An 18,643-nucleotide genomic window follows, 5' to 3' on the forward strand; every position below is an offset into this window, starting at 1 on the left:
ATACTAGAGCAGCAGAAATGCTGGAGGAGTTCATCAGGTCAGCAGCATTGAAGGAAAGGAATAAATAGTTGATGTTTTGGGCTGAGACCCTTCAGGACTGAAAAGGAAGGGGGGAGGTTAGTGGTGTGGTAGGTATCCCTGTTATGGTGACTGGAAGATGGGATGAAGATGCATGTCTGGGAAATGGAGGGGATGCGGGTGATCTCCCTCCTGGTACTTATTCTTACAAGCTGGACAAGTGTTACACCTACCCCTTACCCAGTGATTATTCAAATTATACTCTTTGCATCCAGATTTCAGAAGACCCCCAAAATCTATTTTGCCTCCAATTGCCAGGGACATTAGTCAGTTGATTGCAATGTTAATTTAGGCACAAAGTAAATAATCTATATTTTAGTTTCTGGATGTATAAGTATATTTATTTTATAATTAGAAATAAAAAAGTCTTTCAAGATCTAGGATGATTTCCTTCCACTCCAGTTCTGTGGTTCCAGGGTGGCTTGTGACACCAATGTGGAACATACAGATTACACAGATAGGCAGGTGAGACAAGAGCAAGGAGTAGATAAAAATTTATATTCCATAATATATAAATGTATTCTTCATGGGCGTATCAACTGCTTATAGTTATATACCAATGGATGAAAGGATATTTGTTCATTATATGCTGTAATGTATGATGTAGGCAGTCATAATCTCATGACCATGATTGCTCTTGGCAAATTTTTCTGCAGAAGTAGTTTGCCATTGTCGTCTTCTGGGCAATGTCTTTACAAGACGGGTGACACCAGCCATTATCAGTACTCTTCAGAGATTGTTTGCCTGGTGTCAGTGACATAGCCAGAACCTGCGATATGCACCAGCTGCTCATATGACCGTCCACAGCTCCCATGGCTTCACGTGGCCCTGATCGTTGGGTGGGGCGGGGGAGTAAGCTGGTGCTACACCTTGCTGAAGGTGACCTGCAGGCTACTGGAGGGAAGGAGTGCCTTATACCTCCTTTGGTAGAGACGTATCTCCACCCAGCCACCTAGAGAGGATATTAAATATGTAATAGTTCCTGGAAACGTTGTTCCATTAATCACAATTCCACTGGAGTCTGTCACTATAGGATGAGCATTATAGCACATGTTTGTAATGTGACCTGTTTTCTTGTACTCCAAAATAGTTTGGATTTAATGACTTTGACAATAAAGGTACATTATCCTTTATTTTAGGCTGTACTTAATGCATGACGTATTTATGCTGTTAAATTTATGCAATTAAATTATTGAAATCGTAATCCAAAAACCTGAATTAATAATCCAGAGAAGTGAGAAGAGTTCCACTTTGGTAAATGTGGAACTTGAATTTAGTCAATTATACCATCTTTCAAATGAGCTTTTGAAATTAGGCCCATCTGCACAACCAAGTGGGCATAAAGGATCCCACATCTCTGTTCTGAAGACGAGCAGGGGAGTTATTCCCAGAATCCTGGCTGACATTTAACTTAAGCAAAACAGGTCATCATTACATTCCCATTTGTAAGTAGTTTACTACATCTAAATAGTTCATGTTTCCTTTTTTATAATACTATTTCAAATGTACTTCATGGTGCTTTGACTAACCAGAGGCAGCGGACATCCTATATAAAAATGTTTTTCTTGTATTTCAAATTAATTTCTCAGCTTTAAACAGTTCATAGAATCTAATGGGATCGAAGAGGAATGTGCCAGTTCTCTCATAAAATGGGCTAAAGATCCTGTTGTTTTAATGTTGTAAGGGATAACTTCATGTATTAATACCAAACAGTACTTGTTTAATTATCAAAACAAAGACTGGAAGGAGTGCAAAAAGTTACAAATTAAATGGATATCATAATATGTTTTAAAAGATATCAGGGAATAGTTCTGCTTGGTAGAAAATTACTTCCAGGTTACAGCCATTTCAAGCCTGACAAGAGCCTGAGGATTTATATTAGTTTTGAACCCCAACTTGGCGCAAACCTAATATATGCAGTTAGACCTTTGGGCATGAGTTCTGTGGTAAAGATGGATATTAAGAAATATGACTCGCTTACTGTGTAACTTGCAATCTTCTGACTGCTTGCAGTGAATAAGCTGAATCACATCAAATTGTACTGAACCTTAGTACATTCTTCACAAAGAACAGGCCCAGTTTCAGGGCTGAGTTTTTTGATATGTGACCCAACCTGATCTGGGGTTGGGTACCCAGGCTATACAGGTAATTTTAAAATTATAGTTTACATATAATATTCAACTGATTGTTGTAAAGTGTTTAACATTTGCTTTCATGTTTCTGGAGCCCTTCAGTCTTTGAAAACTCCAGCAATGATTGAAATCAGGAATAATGAGCCACAAGTTCATTTTCACTGCCAAAGTGATTGTTTGGAAGTTGTTGAGACATTCTAAAGTTTAAATTTTTTTACCGGGGAATCCCTAATTGTTCATTGAGGTACTTTTATAATAAACTTCTGGAGGCCCAGGGCAACTCCGTTCTGATTTCTGCTTAATGTTACTTGCAAGAATGAATGTTGGAAGTCATTATCTGATTTATGACTTAAATTTAGAAATTTTCTTTAATGTGCTATATGAAAGTTGTTTTGTAAATTCAACAAGATGAGCCATTCTATTATTCCTCTAAATTTTACATCAACTTAACATCGAGTCTTGTAGGATATGGTGTTGTTTGTATCTAAAAGCATTATCTTGAAATAAAAATAATGATTTCTGGAAATACACAGTCAGGCTGGCTGTGTTTGTGGGGAAAGAATTAAGGATTTTTTTCCTTCCTAGTTCTGATGATCTAGGAAGGAATGAAAGTCGGTTAAGCTGCTGTGAAGGTAGGGGTTGTGTCTGATAGGATAAAACCCAGCTGATTTTTGGTCTCCACCTGCATTTCACAACAATTTTATGATTAAGATTTGTATGTCACTTTGAGAATTAAAAAAGGCGGGGGGGGGGGGATTCCTAAGTATATTGGAACTCCAGAATTCCAGAAGATTTTAACACTTATTAAATGTTCTCTATATCCACATAACATCCAGAATCTAAAATGTCATAAAGTGTGTTGCTACTGCACTCTTTTTCTCAACATCTCCAGGTGTCGAAGATGCATTCAGCTTTACATCAAAAGTAATGACTGTATCTTTTCACAAGTATTCCCCTGGATTTTTCCCAGGTAGTTTTTCCTTTTTCTCAATCCTTTGAATTTGATGACAACATTTCCTTTCTCAGACATTTTTTTTAATGATTTCTTGCTGTTACTTCCCAAGGGACAGGAGATGTGACAGATATTGGAATGGGGAAGGGAAGATATTACACTGTTAATGTCCCATTGCAAGATGGCATTCAAGATAACCGGTACTACCATATATGTGAAAGGTAGGAACTGCTGTGGAACTCAGACAGATCATGGTCAAAGCCAAAGTACTTTATTTTGAAATCTTACTATTGAATTGGAGTTTTCTTAATTTCTATCTACATTATTTCATATATTTTTATAATTTTCTCCTTGCATAATTAATTCTTGATATCTACTGTGTGAAAATGGTGCATATATAACTGGGGTCAGATATTTTTATGTTGAGAGAAGATTCTGAATAAAATTTCAGTTTTTGGTGTTGTGCATTTGTGTATGCAAAACAATCAAGTAATCTTGCTGGTTGATGTTGAGTAAAAGCAACATTCAAGTTATTCACTCAGAAAGACTCAAGATGCTGGAAATTCATAGTAAAAATGAAATACCGTAAATGATCAGCAGGTCAAGTAGATTCTGTGGAAAGAGCAACAGGATTAATGTTTCAGGTCAAAAACCTTTCATTAAAATGAGGAATGAAGGAAAAACAAATTGCAGGGTTAGGAGTGGATGGGAAAAAAAAGAAAATATCTGACGGTGTGAGGCCATTTATTGTGAGGATAAGTTGCAGAGGTCCTCTGGCAAAAGGGTTAATGGGACAGTTAGAAGATTTCAATACAGTCAAACAAATGTAATGTGTTGCAAGCAGTAAGGCTGTGGGGTCTAGAAAATCAGGCAGTATTCAGAGTGAACTATTGAACCAGAATAATTGGTGTCGTTTTTCAGCAGAAATAACCAGTTCTGATGTAGACAAAGGCAAAGAGTTACCTGAAGTGTGAGGATTAAGTATCGAGTCCAGAAGGTACAATGTGCATAGATGAAATTCTGCTACTCAGGGTTACATTTAACCGCATTATAGCAGTGCAGGGGGACACAAGCTGATACAGTATATCAGAACAGGAGTGAGATACAGAAGTGAGGTGTCAGGAAACAACAAGCGTAGGGTTTTCCTGGTAGACTGAACTCATCCTTCCACTAATTAGCATTTTTTCAATCTGAAACTGAGGCTCTACCTAAGCACGCTAAGTGTTCTGCTAGCACTTCATTAATAACGTCCAGAAGCATTTGTGAACGGAAGCCTCAACCCATTCAGATTTGATTATTTATGTGCTCCAGTATTACTTCCTCAGTAAAGCACAAAATACCTTTATTATCAAAGTACATGTACTATATACAACCTTGAGATTTGACTCCTTACAGGCAGCCATAAAACAACGAAACCCAATAGGACCCATTACAAAAAGACTGTCAAGCACCCAATGGGCAAATAAAGAATAAATCGTGCAAACAATAAAAATAAGCAAATAACATTCAGAACTTAATGTTCATGAAAGTGAATACCCAGCCATGAAGCCAGTCATCACTGCAACCGATCCAGGTGACCATTAGTTGTAGGCCACAACCTCAGTTCAGCACAGAAACGAGTATACCTCGTCAAGCTGTGAGCTCACCCCTGGCCCTGGCACCCTGACCTTTTCAATATGAACCAGCGCTTATATCACCCAAACATCAGTTTGTTCCTTGCTCTCAGACCTGGGCCCTGCTGCTTAACATGCTCTTGGACCTGGGCTCTACCACCTCAACTTGGCCTGCACGCGACCTTTCCAATCTGACCTGGCACTTAAGTCGGTTGAACTTTGGCTTGTCCCCTGCTCTCAGCCTGGGCCTGGGCCCCGCCGCCAATTCAAATCGGCTCCAAGTCCACTCAAGCAATGGCCAAACATTGCCTCGTTCCTCGCTTTTGAGCCTGTGCCCCACCATCTCAATTCACCCACACATGCCACACCACAACCGTACTGACCTTTAGGACTTCAACTCACACTGTGAAACTGCTAGGTTGTGCAGCTGGTTCAAAAGCTCATCTCTGAAAGGGAAATTACAAGTGAATGATTGTAGTGATCATTGTCCAGAAAAAGTGTGATTAATAGAATAGTTGGTAGTTTTGTTTGCTGTCAGTAAGACATCGCTGTGTTTCACTAGCACTGTCTTAAACTGCCATCTTTTACCAGCTACCTACCTTAACAACTGCTGTTAAGTATGTAGCCTTATTTCTGTTTTCTCCCTCCCTTTTTCCATAATAGCCATTTAACATTTCATCTTTTTCAAAATATGAGAAAATTTGTAATTGGCACTAAATGCGTTCACTTTCTCTGCATCAATCTTTTTCAAATCCCAGATATGCGGACCATTAGATCTAGAGGATATATTATTTCATGTTTGTTGTAAGTTTCCCCTCTTTAATTTTTTTTGTATTTCTTTACAACATAGAATCAGGCCATTCAGCCCACTGAGTCCATGCAGCTCTGTGTGAAATCTCTTCAACTGTTAACAGATATTTCTTACGTGCCTGTCAAATTTTCCCATCACCTAGACCAGGGCATAATTTACAGTGGCCAGTGTCTTTGGGATCTTGGGAGTGGGAGGGAGGTGTTGCCAATGTGGTCACAGGGAGAGTGTATAGAAGTTCACACAGACAGTAGCAGAGATCAGAACTAAGACAATAACACGATTCGCCGTGCCACTGAGCTGACCTACTTCTTTTGGCAGAATTTTTAAATTTGAATACAAGTACCATATTTAACATCTCTGCCATTTCCTCATTCTGATTTGCTTGTCTCACCTTCTAAACACTGTACTTGTACTTTTTGCAACTGTCGACCTTTTACAATCTTGTAGAAGCTCTCTTATTTCCTGGAACTACATTGTGATGATGAAACCACTCCTACACGGGGAAGACTTTAATTTTATTATTTCAATCTTGACTTCCCTGATTGATACCGTTTTATAATACCATGCCCAGCTTATTATGGCCATAAATGGTTTGGAACATTTCAAAAGTGAAATTATTGGATCGTTTTCTCACAGGTAAGAAGTTAGTGGGTTTGTCAGCATAGAATTAGCAGCACAATGTTTTGATAACATTAGCTAACCTCCTAAATGTTAATTTCCAAAGCATACAAGATCTTCAGACTTTATTTTGACCTGGCATTAAATGAACACTCTTTTATTCAAGTCCAGCTCTCTGTTGATACTGGCACCAGAAGGTGGCTTTGATAGTCTTCATGATTACAGATTAAGACATGAACACAAACAGTTCTTCTAATGTGATCAGTCCAGACAGGAAACAAGAAGAATACTGCAAAGACTAGATACAGGCAGCCCTCATTTTATAGAATTCCAGTTAGCAGAAATTCCTAAATCACTACCAAAATATTTGGGATGTGGGATGAAAATTTGCTCTTACAAAATTTAAGCAAAAATTGTAAATAATTTTTTTTTTCATCTCACATCTTGATGCACATACAGACAACAGAGCTTTGCATTACTTTCTGGGAACATAATCACAGCTGTCACTTGTATTGAAACTTGGTGAGGATTGAGATCCTATAACAAAGCAACAACAACTTGTTATGTAAAGTACTTTACTGGGGTGTTTTGAAACAAAAAAATTGACTCAGCCGCAGAGATTTTTGGAATGATGATGAAACGCTTGATGAAAGAAGTTCCTTTCAGAGTGCTTTAAGGAGCAATAGAAGTAGGATAGCTGCAACCCTTGCAGGGACTGAGTAAAGGCATTCAGATTATGAAAGAGCAAGATGCCAAAAATGATTAAAAAAAAACAGACTTGGAAACTTTGTACAACTAGAGGATGTGTAGAGCTCATTTAATTGTACCATGTTAAATTTGCAAAAAATATTTCTCAGTTGGTACAAGTTTTGAGATGTTTTCATTTATAACGGGCTTGTGCATAGCACACTTGTTCAACCATCATTTTCATTGGTAAGCACTGCATCACTTAGATATCACTAAGAAAAAGAGGATGTAGCTTTTCATAATTCCTCACTAACAGCAGCTGTGTTATTTAAAAGGATATTCAGCCTCTTTACTCTAAAGCAGACAGCTTAGTTCACAGATACTTGGTGGCTGCCAAAGCAACTAGAGCTGAGTCCAAGCTGTTAAATCTAATTTTGATAACGTGCACAGTAATTTTTCCAATCATTTGAAATAGTTCTTCAGTGGTGGCCTGAATCTGCTGTGAATGGAAGAGAGAGTTGTAGACAGGAAACCATGTTTGGGGACCACCATGAAGGATAGAAAAAAGGGTTCAAGTCTGCAGACATTATACCCCAGAGAGTGCAAGCTTCCACACTACCATCTACAGCTGTTGATAGCATGGCAGCTAGTTAAAGTTCTTAAGGGTTTTCAAAGGCAATGGCAGCAGTTTCAGCATTCATTTGAAATGTGTTATTCTGATTCTGGAAGCTAACCCTTAACTTCTTAAAGTAGCAGCTTGCACTTCACTTTGGGGAGGGCTTGTTGATGCACGTTCTTTCTGAAGAAGGATCATGCTCTCCATGAGTCCGCCTTCATGAATTGAAACTTTCAGTCAGAGCAGTATTACCTGAGCCTGTCTCGGTGGGGTAAGATGTGGATCAGCACAATTTGGGACTTTTTATTTTAAAGTTTATTGAAACATAGCAATGTTATTACTAATATAGGGGATGGCATTTTAACAAGTTACAGGGTGGGAGGAGGCATAGTCCAGGTAGCTGTGAGAGTCCATGGGTTTATAATTGACATCAGTAAATAAGCTGTCTCCAGAGAGATCAAGAAAGGGGTGGGAGGTGTCGGAAATGGACCGGGTAAGTTTGAGGGCATGGTGGAAGTTGGAGGCAAAGTGGATGAAGTCAATGAGCTCTGCGTGGTTGCAGGAAGCAGCACCAATGCAGTCATCGATGTGGTGTAGGAAAAGTGGGGGGCAGACACCAGTATAAGCTTGGAACAGTGCCATCCCCTTCTCAATTCCTCTGGATTCCAGAGATAGGGTTTCTCTTGTCCTCACCTACCAACCCACCACCCTCTGCATCCAGCACATAATTCTCCATAAGTTCTGCCATCTTCAGTGGAATCCCGCCACCAAGCACTTCTTTCCCTCTCCCCCACTTTCTGCTTTCCACAGGGATCCATTGTCCATTCGTTCCTCCCCACTGATCTCCCTCCTGGCACTTACACTTGCAAGCCGAGCAAGTGCAGTACCTGCCCCTACACCTCCTCCCTCATTACCATTCTGGGCCCCAAAGAATCCTTCCAGGTGAGGTGACACTTCACCTGTGAATCTGTTGGGGTTTATATTGAGTCCAGTGCTCCCAGTGTGGCCTCTTGTATATTGGTGAGAGCCGATGTAGATTGGGAGAATGCTTTGCTGAGCACCTACGCTCCATATGCCAGAAGAAGTGGGATCTCCCAGTGGCCATCTATTTTAATTCCTCTTTCCATTCCCATTCCAATATGTCTATCCAGGCCTCCTCTACTGTCATGATGAGGCCACAGTCAAGTTGGAGAAACAACGCCTTATATTCCTTCTGGGTAGCCTTCAACCGGATGTGAACATCGAATTCTCGAACTTCTGGTAATGCCCTCCCTCCCTTCACCATTCCTCATCTCCTTTTCCCTCTGTCACCTTAACACCTTGCCTGCCCATCACCTCCCTCTGATGCTCCTCCCCCTTTTTTCCATGGCTCTCTATCATCTCCTATTAGATTCCCCCTTCTCCAGCCCTGTATCTCTTTCACCAACTTTCCAGCTCTTTACTTCACTGCACACCCCCTCTGGTTTCACCTTTCATCTTGTGTTTCTCCCTCCCCTTGCTCCCATTTTTGAAATCTACTCATCTTTCGTTCTCCAATCCTGCTGAAGGGTCTTGACCTGAAATGTTGACTGTATATGAACAGAGACTTCAGCGAGTTCTAAAGGTTCCTGCAGGTCTTTTGCTGTTACCCTTGGGTAGCTCTTTTTCACTTCCTTCAGCATTGCACATTGTGCTCTTGGTGTGATCTTTGCAGGACTCCCACTCCTAGCGAGAGTATTAACAGTACTGAATTTCCTCCATTTGTAAACAACTTACTGTAGACTGATGAACACTCAGGTCCTTAGAAATGCTTTTGTAGCCTTCTCCAGCTTCATGCATCTCTACAATTCTGCTTCTAAGGTCCTCTGAAGTTGTTTTGATCAGGGCATGATGCACATAAACAGATCTTTCTTGAGAAGAGCAGGTTCTGTCAGTAGCCTGACTTTGTGTCTTTTTCATAAGGCAGGGCACCTCTAAAACCCACACCTCCAATCTCATCTCATTGATTGCAACAGCTTATGCCAAACACCTCTTGTAGAAGGCATTATCCTGGAAGTTCATACGCTTTTTTTGAACCTAGACTGTGATTGTTTACTGGTGTACTCGGATTGACAAGACGAAGTACAATTGTTTGTATGTTGTTAGTTTAGGCAGATTGTGTTTGACTATTACACTGGACAGCAAATTTTTTCAAAAGTGTTGTTTCCTCAGAATTTTTTTTGTTTATGATAGACTGCTTGAAGATGAGCACTACCATAATTTCAGACTACTTGTATCACGTAGGAATTTGGAGAAACAACAAATTAACTTTTATTGAATATAATGTGTTTAATTGCATAATGGTGTTGATGCTTTGCAATAGTCCAACTAAGTTAAAAATATTTTGTTAATGATTTTCATTTGTACTCAGTATCTGTGGCTTCTCGTTTAAGTGTCCAACAATAATTTGCCAGCGTTGATGAATTCCAGTTGCCCTGGTATCTTTTCTCCATGACCGCAATGTCCTGGTGAAACCTTTCACCGTGCTCGTCACTAACAGCACCAAGATTTGCAGGGAAGAAGTCTAAATGGGAATGCAGAAAATGAATCTTTAGTGATATGTTGCATTTCATCGTTTTATATGCTTGAAACATGCTTTCAACCAGCTGCATGTAGTTCGGTGCTCTGTAGATGCCGAGAAAAATTTCAACAACTTCTTTGAATGCCTTCCATGTGATTTTCTCCAGTTCCACAAGATATTCTTCAAATTGCCTGTCATTGATGACCTGTTTGATTTGTGGACCAACAAAAATGCTTTCCTTTATCTTGGCATCAGTTATTCTAGGAAGCATCTGTCTCAAATATCAAAATCCTTCATAGAAATTTTTGTGATAGCAAATTTCATCCTTACAGTCCTGAACCCAGTAATTATTACTAAAACCTGTCCTGCCATGCAGCAGCCAGGCCGCCTAAGCATGCCCAAGCATGCCTGGACAAGATAGGAAACTCTCCAGCTTACATTGTAGGCAACATTTTAATTGCCTTGAATTATGAATTGAAATAATAAACATAAGTTTATTTAAAAAATAGTGCAGGATAGGGAAATTTCATGGTGATTTTCATTATCAGTAGCCCAAAATTCATAAGATACACCTAAAGATATTCAAGAAGCAAAATCTTTATTGTCCAGTGTTATTGACTTAGATAATAGACAACAGACAGTAGGTGCAGGAGTAGGCCATTTGGCCCTTCTAGCCAGAACCGCCATTCACTGTGATCATGGCTGATCATACACAATCAGTACCTCGTTCCTGCCCTCTCCCCATATCCCTTGACCCCGCTATCTATAGGAGTTCTATCTAACTCTCTCTTGAATGCATCCAGAGACTTGGCCTCTACTGCCTTCTGGGGCAGAGCATTCCACATATCCACCACTCTCTGGGTGAAAAAGTTTTTCCGCATCTCTGTTCTAAATGGCCTACCCCTTATTCTCAAACTGTGGCCTCTAGTTCTGGACTCACCCATCAGCGGGAACATGGTTCCTGCCTCCAGTGTGTCCAATCCCTTAATAATCTTATATGTTTCAATCAGATCTCCTCTCATCCTTCTAAATTCCAGTGTATACAAACCCAGTCGCTCCAATCTTTCAACATATGACAGTCCTACCATTCCGGGAATTAACCCAGAATGTCCTTCCTCAAATTTGGAGACCAATACTGCACACAATACTCCAGGTGGGGTCTCACCAGGGCCCTGTACAGCTGCAGAAGGACCTCTTTACTCCTATACTCAATTCCTCTTGTTACAAAAGCCAGCATGCCATTAGCTTTCTTCACTGCCTGCTGTACCTGGATGCTTGCTTTCATTGACTGATGTACAAGAACACCTAGATCTCGTTGTACTTCCCCTTTTCCTAACTTGACTCCATTTAGATAGTAATCTGCCTTCCTGTTCTTGCCACCAAAGTGGATAACCTCACATTTATCCACATTAAACTGCATCTGCCATACATTTGCCCACTCACCCAACCTGTCCAAGTCACCCTGCATTCTCATAACATCCTCCTGACATTTCACACTGCCACCCAGCTTTGTGTCATCAGCAAATTTGCTAATGTTACTTTTTATCCCTTCATCTAAATCATTAAAGTATATTGTAAACAGCTGTGGTCCCAGCACCGAACCTTGCTGGTCCCTTGATTCCTGTCAGCCAGCCAATTTTCAATCCATGTCAGTACTCTGTCCCCAATACCATGTGCCCTAATTTTGCCCTCTAATCTCCTATGTGGGACTTTATCAAAAGCTTTTTGGAAGTCCAAGTACACTACATCCACTGGCTCTCCCTTGTCCATTTTCATAGTTACATCCTCAAAAAACTCCAGAAGGTTAGTCAAGCATGATTTTCCCTTCATAAATCCATGCTGACTCAGACTGATCCTTCTACTGCTATCCAAATGTGTCATAATTTCCTCTTTTATAATTGACTCCAGCATCTTTCCCACCACTGACGTCAGGCTAACCGGTCTATAATTCCCTGTTTTCTGTCTCCCTCCTTTCTTGAAAAGTGGGACAACATTAGCCACCCTCCAATCAGCAAGAACTGTTCCTGAATCTATAGAACATTGGAAAATGATTACCATTGCGTCCACGATTTCTAGAGCCACCTCTTTAAGTACCCTGGGATGCAGACCATCAGGTCCCGGGGACTTATCAGCCTTCAGACTCAACAGTCTATCCAATACCATTTCTTGCCTAATATAAAGTTCCTTCAGTTCATCCTTTACCCTAGTTCCTTTGGCCACTATTACATCTGAGAGATTGTTTGTGTCTTCCCTAGTGAAGACAGATCCAAAGTACCTGTTGAACTCATCTGCCATTTCCTTGTTCCCCATAATATATTCACATACCTAAAGAAGCTTTTACTATCCTCCTTTATATTCTTGGCTAGTTTACCTTCGCACCTCATTTTTTCTTGGCGTATTGCCTTTTTTGTTATCTTCTGTTGCTCTTTAAAAGCTTCCCAGTCCTCCGGTTTCCCGCTCATCTTTGCTATGTTATACTTCTTCTCTTTTATTTTTATACTGCCCTTTACTTCCCTCGTCAGCCCTTACTCCCCTTAGGATCTTTCTTCCTCTTTGGAATGAACCGATCCTGCACCTTCTGCATTATTCCCAGAAATACCTGCCATTGTTGTTCCACTGTCTTCCCTGCTAGGGTATTGTTCCATTGAACTTTGGCCAGCTCCTCCCTCATAGCTCCATAGTTCCCTTTGTTCAACTGTAATACTGACACATCCAATTTTCCCTTCTCCTTCTCAAATTGTAGGTTAAAACATATCATATTATGGGCACTACCTCCTAATGGTTCCTTTACCTCAAGGTTCCTGATCAAATCCGGTTCATTGCACAACACTAAATCTAGAATTGCCTTCTCCCTGGTAGGCTCCAGTACAAGCTGTTCTAAGAATCCATCTCGGAGGCACTCCACAAACTCCCTTTCTTGGGGTCCAGTACCATTCTGATTCTCCCAGTCTACCTGCATGTTGAAATCCCCCATGACAACCGTATAATTACCTTTGCAACATGCCAATTTTAACTCTTCATTCAACTTACACCCTACATCCAGACTGCTGTTTGGGGGCCTGTAGATGACTCCCATTAGGGTCTTTCTACCCTTAGAATTTCTCAGTTCTATCCATACTGACTCTACATCCCCAGATTCTATGTCCCCCCTCTGCCAGTCAGTTTCGATATGATGTATTTCCTTGAATATTCATTTCCCAGGCCTTGTCCGCTTGAAGCCATGTCTCAGCTATTCCCACAACATCATACTTGCCAATTTCCAAATGAGCCTCAAGCTCATCTACTTGATTCCTTATACTTCGTGCATTCATATATAATACTTTTAATTCGGTACCCCTCTCCTTTCATATCAATTCCTATTTCGCTTGGCCATACTGTATGATCTCTTCTTGAGCTTTCTACTCCATTGATTCTGTTGTCCTTTTTAACTTTTCTTATTTTCACTTTCCCTTTAACTCCATCCTTATATTTCCAGTTCAAATCCCTTCCCATCCCCACTACTTAGTTTAAACACATCTGTGTTGCGGTGGCAAACCTGTCTGCCAGAATGCTGGTCCCCCGCCTATTAAGGTGCAACCCGTCCCTTTTGTACAATTCATCCCTACCCCAAAACAGATCCCAGTGGTACAAGAATGTAAATCCTTGCTTCCTGCACCAGATCCTCAGCCACACATTCAGATCCATTATCTCCCTGTTCCTGCCCTCTCCAGCATGAGGAACTGGAAGCAAACCAGAGATAACCACCCTGGAATTCCTGCTTTTCAGCCTTCTTCCGAGTTCTCTGAAGTCCCGCTGCAGAATGTCCTTGCTCTTCTTCCCAATGTCATTTGTGCCGACATGCACTACCACTTCTGGCTGTTCACCTTCACCCTTGCGGATTCCCTGCAATCGGTCCGTGATGTCCTGGATCCTAGCACCAGGGAGGCAACACACCATCCTTAAGTCTAGCCTGTTGCTGCAGAAGCCCCTTTCCGTACCTCTTACTATGGAGTCCCCTACTACCACGGCTCTTCCTGATGTCTGACTCCTCGGCTCTGCTTCTGCACCAATTTTCGGCTCGCAGTCCTGTCCGCCTCTCAGACTGGCAGTATCTTCTGTTCTTTCAGCTTCCAAGAGGGTGAACCTGTTTACAAGAGGTACCTCCCCTGGGTTCTCATGTACTTCAAGCTAATCCTTTCCTTCCTCATCGTCGCCCCCTTTCTCTCTTCCGGTATCCTTGGTGTAACGACCTCACTGTAGGTCCTGTCCAGAACACCCTCATTTTCGCGGATAAACCTGAGGTCATCCAGTTCTTTCTTCAGTGCTGCAACATGCTCCTTCAGAAGCTGAATCTGGACACACTTTCCACAGCTGTCGCAGCCGAGGGCACCATCAGTGTCCCTGACCTCCCACATCATGCATGTAGCACACTGAATCAGCTTAGTGGTCATGTCTTCACCCTCTGCAATTGTGCCTGGCGTAGTCTCCTCGCCGAAGACTCTCGAGCCAAAGACATGAAGGTGAGACCACATTTTATAAGTAATTAATGCAGAAAACCAGGTAATTTAAAAGGGTTCACAAACTTTTTCTAGCAACTGTATCTGCTGGATAGTGTTCATGAAATACTAAAGCACCAGTGTCTCATTGTGGGAAGATAATAGCCATGTGAAACTTTATATCACTGAGTGTGTGGCTGTTCATTTTTATCTCAAGCCCAGCTGCTAGTTAAAAAAAAAACTAATTATGTTACAAAGTTGAATGAAAAGATATTATTGAATGTTTCCAGTCTTAGATGGATCTCATGAGTTGTTTTAATGATCTTATTTTTGTAATGATTCATGTGCTCATTTATTGATTTTATGTCTTGGTGACTTTAGCTGGCATGGAAACATAGGCTGTTATTTTGGACAACAACACACACACAAAATGCTGGTAGAACACAGCAGGCTAGTCAGCATCTATAGGGAGAAGTGTTGTTGATGTTTCGGGCCGAAACGTCGACAGCGCTTCTCCTTATAGATGCTGACTAGCCTGCTGTGTTCTACCAGCATTTTGTGTGTGCGATGTTGTTTGAATTTCCAGCATCTGCAGATTTCCTCGAGTTTGCTGTTGTTTTGGATTTATTTTAGGCTAATTTTCCTTTTGATTTCAGAAATGGTTAGAAATGTGCAGCTCTGAAGAGATTTACACAGCTGTCCACATTTGAAATAATGCCTAAAAGTTGTGAGTCTTCAAGGAAGATTGCTGTCATTATAGTCTGCTTTTTCTTTACCTTTGAGTTTGCTCATTCATTGTGGCATCAAGATCAGCAGGAGGACTGAAAGATACTAGGAGCCTTACAACATTAGAACTAGTATTGGAGAACTAAATGGAGTGGTGTGGAAATAGGGAGCAAGTAGAAAGGTTGAGAAACATAAAGGAGAATCAATGTTACTGAAGGTGATGGAATTGCAGAATTAAAGACACTGTCCAGTGCCATTGTTGGTTATTTCCTCTAATGGATCAAACTTACCTTCCAGTATAAAGATTGAAAATCTACAAATGCCACAAATCTGAAATAAAAACAGAAAATGCTGGAGGTGCTCAGTCAGCTGGGCAGCATCTGTGATTAAAGAAACAGAATGACCTTTCATTAGAACTAGAAAAGTGAGGGAATAAAGAAAAAAAGGAGAGGTGGAGAGAAAGTAAATGTTTGTGGTAGGGTGGAGTTTAAAATAATCCAGATCTTCATATGATTTTTTGTTTCATCTGAGGAAGAGCAGGGAAGGATGACAATAAAAGACTGCTGTATATTTGTAATTGTATTTTATTTCAGCTTTTCAGAAACTGCATCTTACAGTTCCAGCATAATTCTTGTTCTTCTGCCATCATTTATCACCTTCTATTCATGTCTCCTCCAGGCAAATCATCAATGATTAGCAGGCACTTTCCACCCTTTCTTAGAGGGCACCAGCAATAATTGTCGTCTGGGCTTTCTTGAGCTCTAATGTATCATGTGCTTTATCCTTCCTGCCCCTTCCTCTTCTCTGCTTTAAATAGCAGAGTAACGCACACACACAAAATGCTGGAGGAGCTCGACAAATCAGATGACATCCAAGGTGAGGAATTAACAATCAATGTTTCAGGCCAAAATTCATCATCAGGTCTGGAAACGGAAAGGTGTCAGAATAAGAAGATGGGAGGGCAGAGGTGAGAGGAGGGGAAGGAGTCCAGCTGGCAGGTGATAGGTCAAAAAGGTAAAGTGCTAAAGAAGGGATCTCAGAGGATAGTAGACTGGGGAGAAAGGGAACGAGGAAGGGCACTAGAGGAAAGTGTAAACAGGTGAAGAAAAGAGAAGGGGTAAGCGGGGGCCCAGAATGGTGAATGGAAAAAGAGAGAAGGGGGACGGAGAAATTACCGGAAGTTAGAGGAATCAATGTTCACGCTGTAAGTTTGGAGGATACCCAGAGGTATGAGTTGTTGATCCTGCAGTCTGAGAGTAGACTCATTGTGACAGTAGAGGAGGCCATGAACCAACATGTAGGAATGGGAATGGAGAATGGAAATAAAGTGGTTGGCCACTAGGAAATCCTGCCTTTTGTGAATGCACAAAGATGTTCAACAAAGCAGTCCTCCAATCTGCAATGGGGCTCACCAGCGTAGAGGAGACGGCACCAGGTACAGTAGCTGATCCCGACAGACTCGCAGATGAAGTGCTGTGTTTGGGGCTCTGAATAGTGGTGAGGAAAGAGGTGATTAGGGAGATGTAGCACTTTATGTGCCAGGAAGGAGGTCACTGGGGAGTGACAAATGGACAAGGGAGTCAGAGAAAGGGCGATCACTGCAGAATGTGTGGGGTGGGGGGGTATATAAAGATGTTTTCTTGTTGAATCCTTTTGAAGATGGCAGAGTTTGCGGAGGCTTGTGGGGCGCTGGGTTAGGACAAGAGGAACTCTATCCCTATTATGGCGACATGAAAATGGGGTGTGAATGTGGGAAATGTATGAGATGCGAGTGAGGGTAGAGGAAGGGAAACCCTGATCTTTGAAGAAGCATCTTTGAAGATGTTCTGGAATGGAAAACCTCATCCTGGGAACTGATAGTGCAGAGACGGAGTAACTGAGAAAAGGAAATGTCATTTTTACTAGTGACGGTGGGAAGAGGTATAATCAGCATAACTGAGAATCAGTAGGTTTGTTAAAGATATTAGTATTATTAGTAAAGGTTTTTATCATTTTTCATTTCTGATGAAAGGTTGTCGATCTAAAAGGCTTTCTTTCTGCAGGTGCCCTATTGACCTGCTAAATATCTCATGTATTTTTTTGTTTTATTCATGTTAAACAATGTGTATTTACTGCCCAGTTACTAACAAAATATTTAACCATGTCTTTAATTAAAGGAAGTTTCAAAGTTAAAAAATGAATTTATGCTTTGTAAATTCTTCTTGCGCAAAGAATTTCGGAGTTCCCAAAAATATTGGAATCTTATTCACTGTTAAACTTCCTGAAAATAATTGCCTAGTAATTGGATTGTACACTGGTGTGCTAAAATTTCCTGCTTATTGCTGTAACAAGAACAACTAGCCTAAAAAAGTACCAGCACAACTAGCCCATGCTTGTACTACTGCAAAGTGATCACTAAACTAACATAACATTGTGTTCTCATTGATTACATTCTTCAAAAGCACTTATTGTTACATTGAGCTCTGTGGAACCTGTATGAGTAGACTCCAGAGAGTTTTGTGAAGTGTGTCAGCAGGATGACCCTCTTAAATCAAGATTATAATGTGCTTTTCATTCCCCTAAGACAGTGGTTATTGTGTGGAGGGCTGAGGTTCAGTTTATATCAGTGTGGGTTGACAGTTGCATTAGATGACAATTGATAGCGTTAGATACATAGCTGGAAAAGGAAAAATGTCAGGCATCCTCTCTCAAATTGAAACAGGAGACTCCTGGTCCAACTTTCCAGTTGTTGCAACTTCATACATGATTCATTACTAATGTGATGTACTTGGGTAAAATCAATTATGAATTATGTAGCATAAGACAAAACAAGGCTGTGTGATACATTTTCTAGGCTAAATAGTGAATATTTATAATGATAAAGGGAATATCAGCAGACAAATATTGATAGCACAGTTAAATATAGCCTTCTAAAATCTTCTTTTCAAAACCCTACCCTGTTATATGCACACTCTGCTGACAACTATTATTTTATTTCTGGATGTCTTCATTGTTACTATGACTAGGGATAGTGTTAAATATCTGTAGCAATTTTGACAAATCTCCAAGATAGTCCACAGTCAACAAAAAAAAGTCTTGGAAATCACCATGGACCATGTTATTTGACAGTACATTTTTATGGATGCAATTATTTGTTAAAATATATAACATCCTTAATGTATTATCTTCTGATATTTCAATACAAAGTTTGCAAGCAAAGCAGTCCAGAGACAGTAGATGAAAGATAATGTCCTTCCATTCACCCTTTTTGTCCTTTCAACAGTATTGGCAAATAGCATTTGAAGTTTCAGATTTCTGTTACTGACTTTCATCCTGAATGAATGACAAGAAGACTAGATATGAATTAGGCGTTACTCACAATAATTAGTAGTTGGTGTCCTTTTTAATGGCTCCCTT

General features: G+C 40.6%; 1 protein-coding gene across 1 annotated transcript in view; it reads left to right on the forward strand.

Moving 5' to 3' along the window:
* Positions 1-18,643, forward strand: part of hdac8 (histone deacetylase 8) — a 98,031-nt gene that overhangs the window by 49,871 nt on the left and 29,517 nt on the right. Inside the window, exons 7-8 of the mRNA XM_059977278.1 lie at positions 3,103-3,180; positions 3,275-3,383. Coding sequence (XP_059833261.1) covers positions 3,103-3,180; positions 3,275-3,383 — 187 coding nt within the window. The remainder of the gene's footprint in view (positions 1-3,102; positions 3,181-3,274; positions 3,384-18,643) is intronic.

This window comes from Hypanus sabinus, chromosome 8 (assembly GCF_030144855.1).
Source record: "Hypanus sabinus isolate sHypSab1 chromosome 8, sHypSab1.hap1, whole genome shotgun sequence".
Taxonomy (NCBI): Eukaryota; Metazoa; Chordata; class Chondrichthyes; order Myliobatiformes; family Dasyatidae; genus Hypanus; species Hypanus sabinus.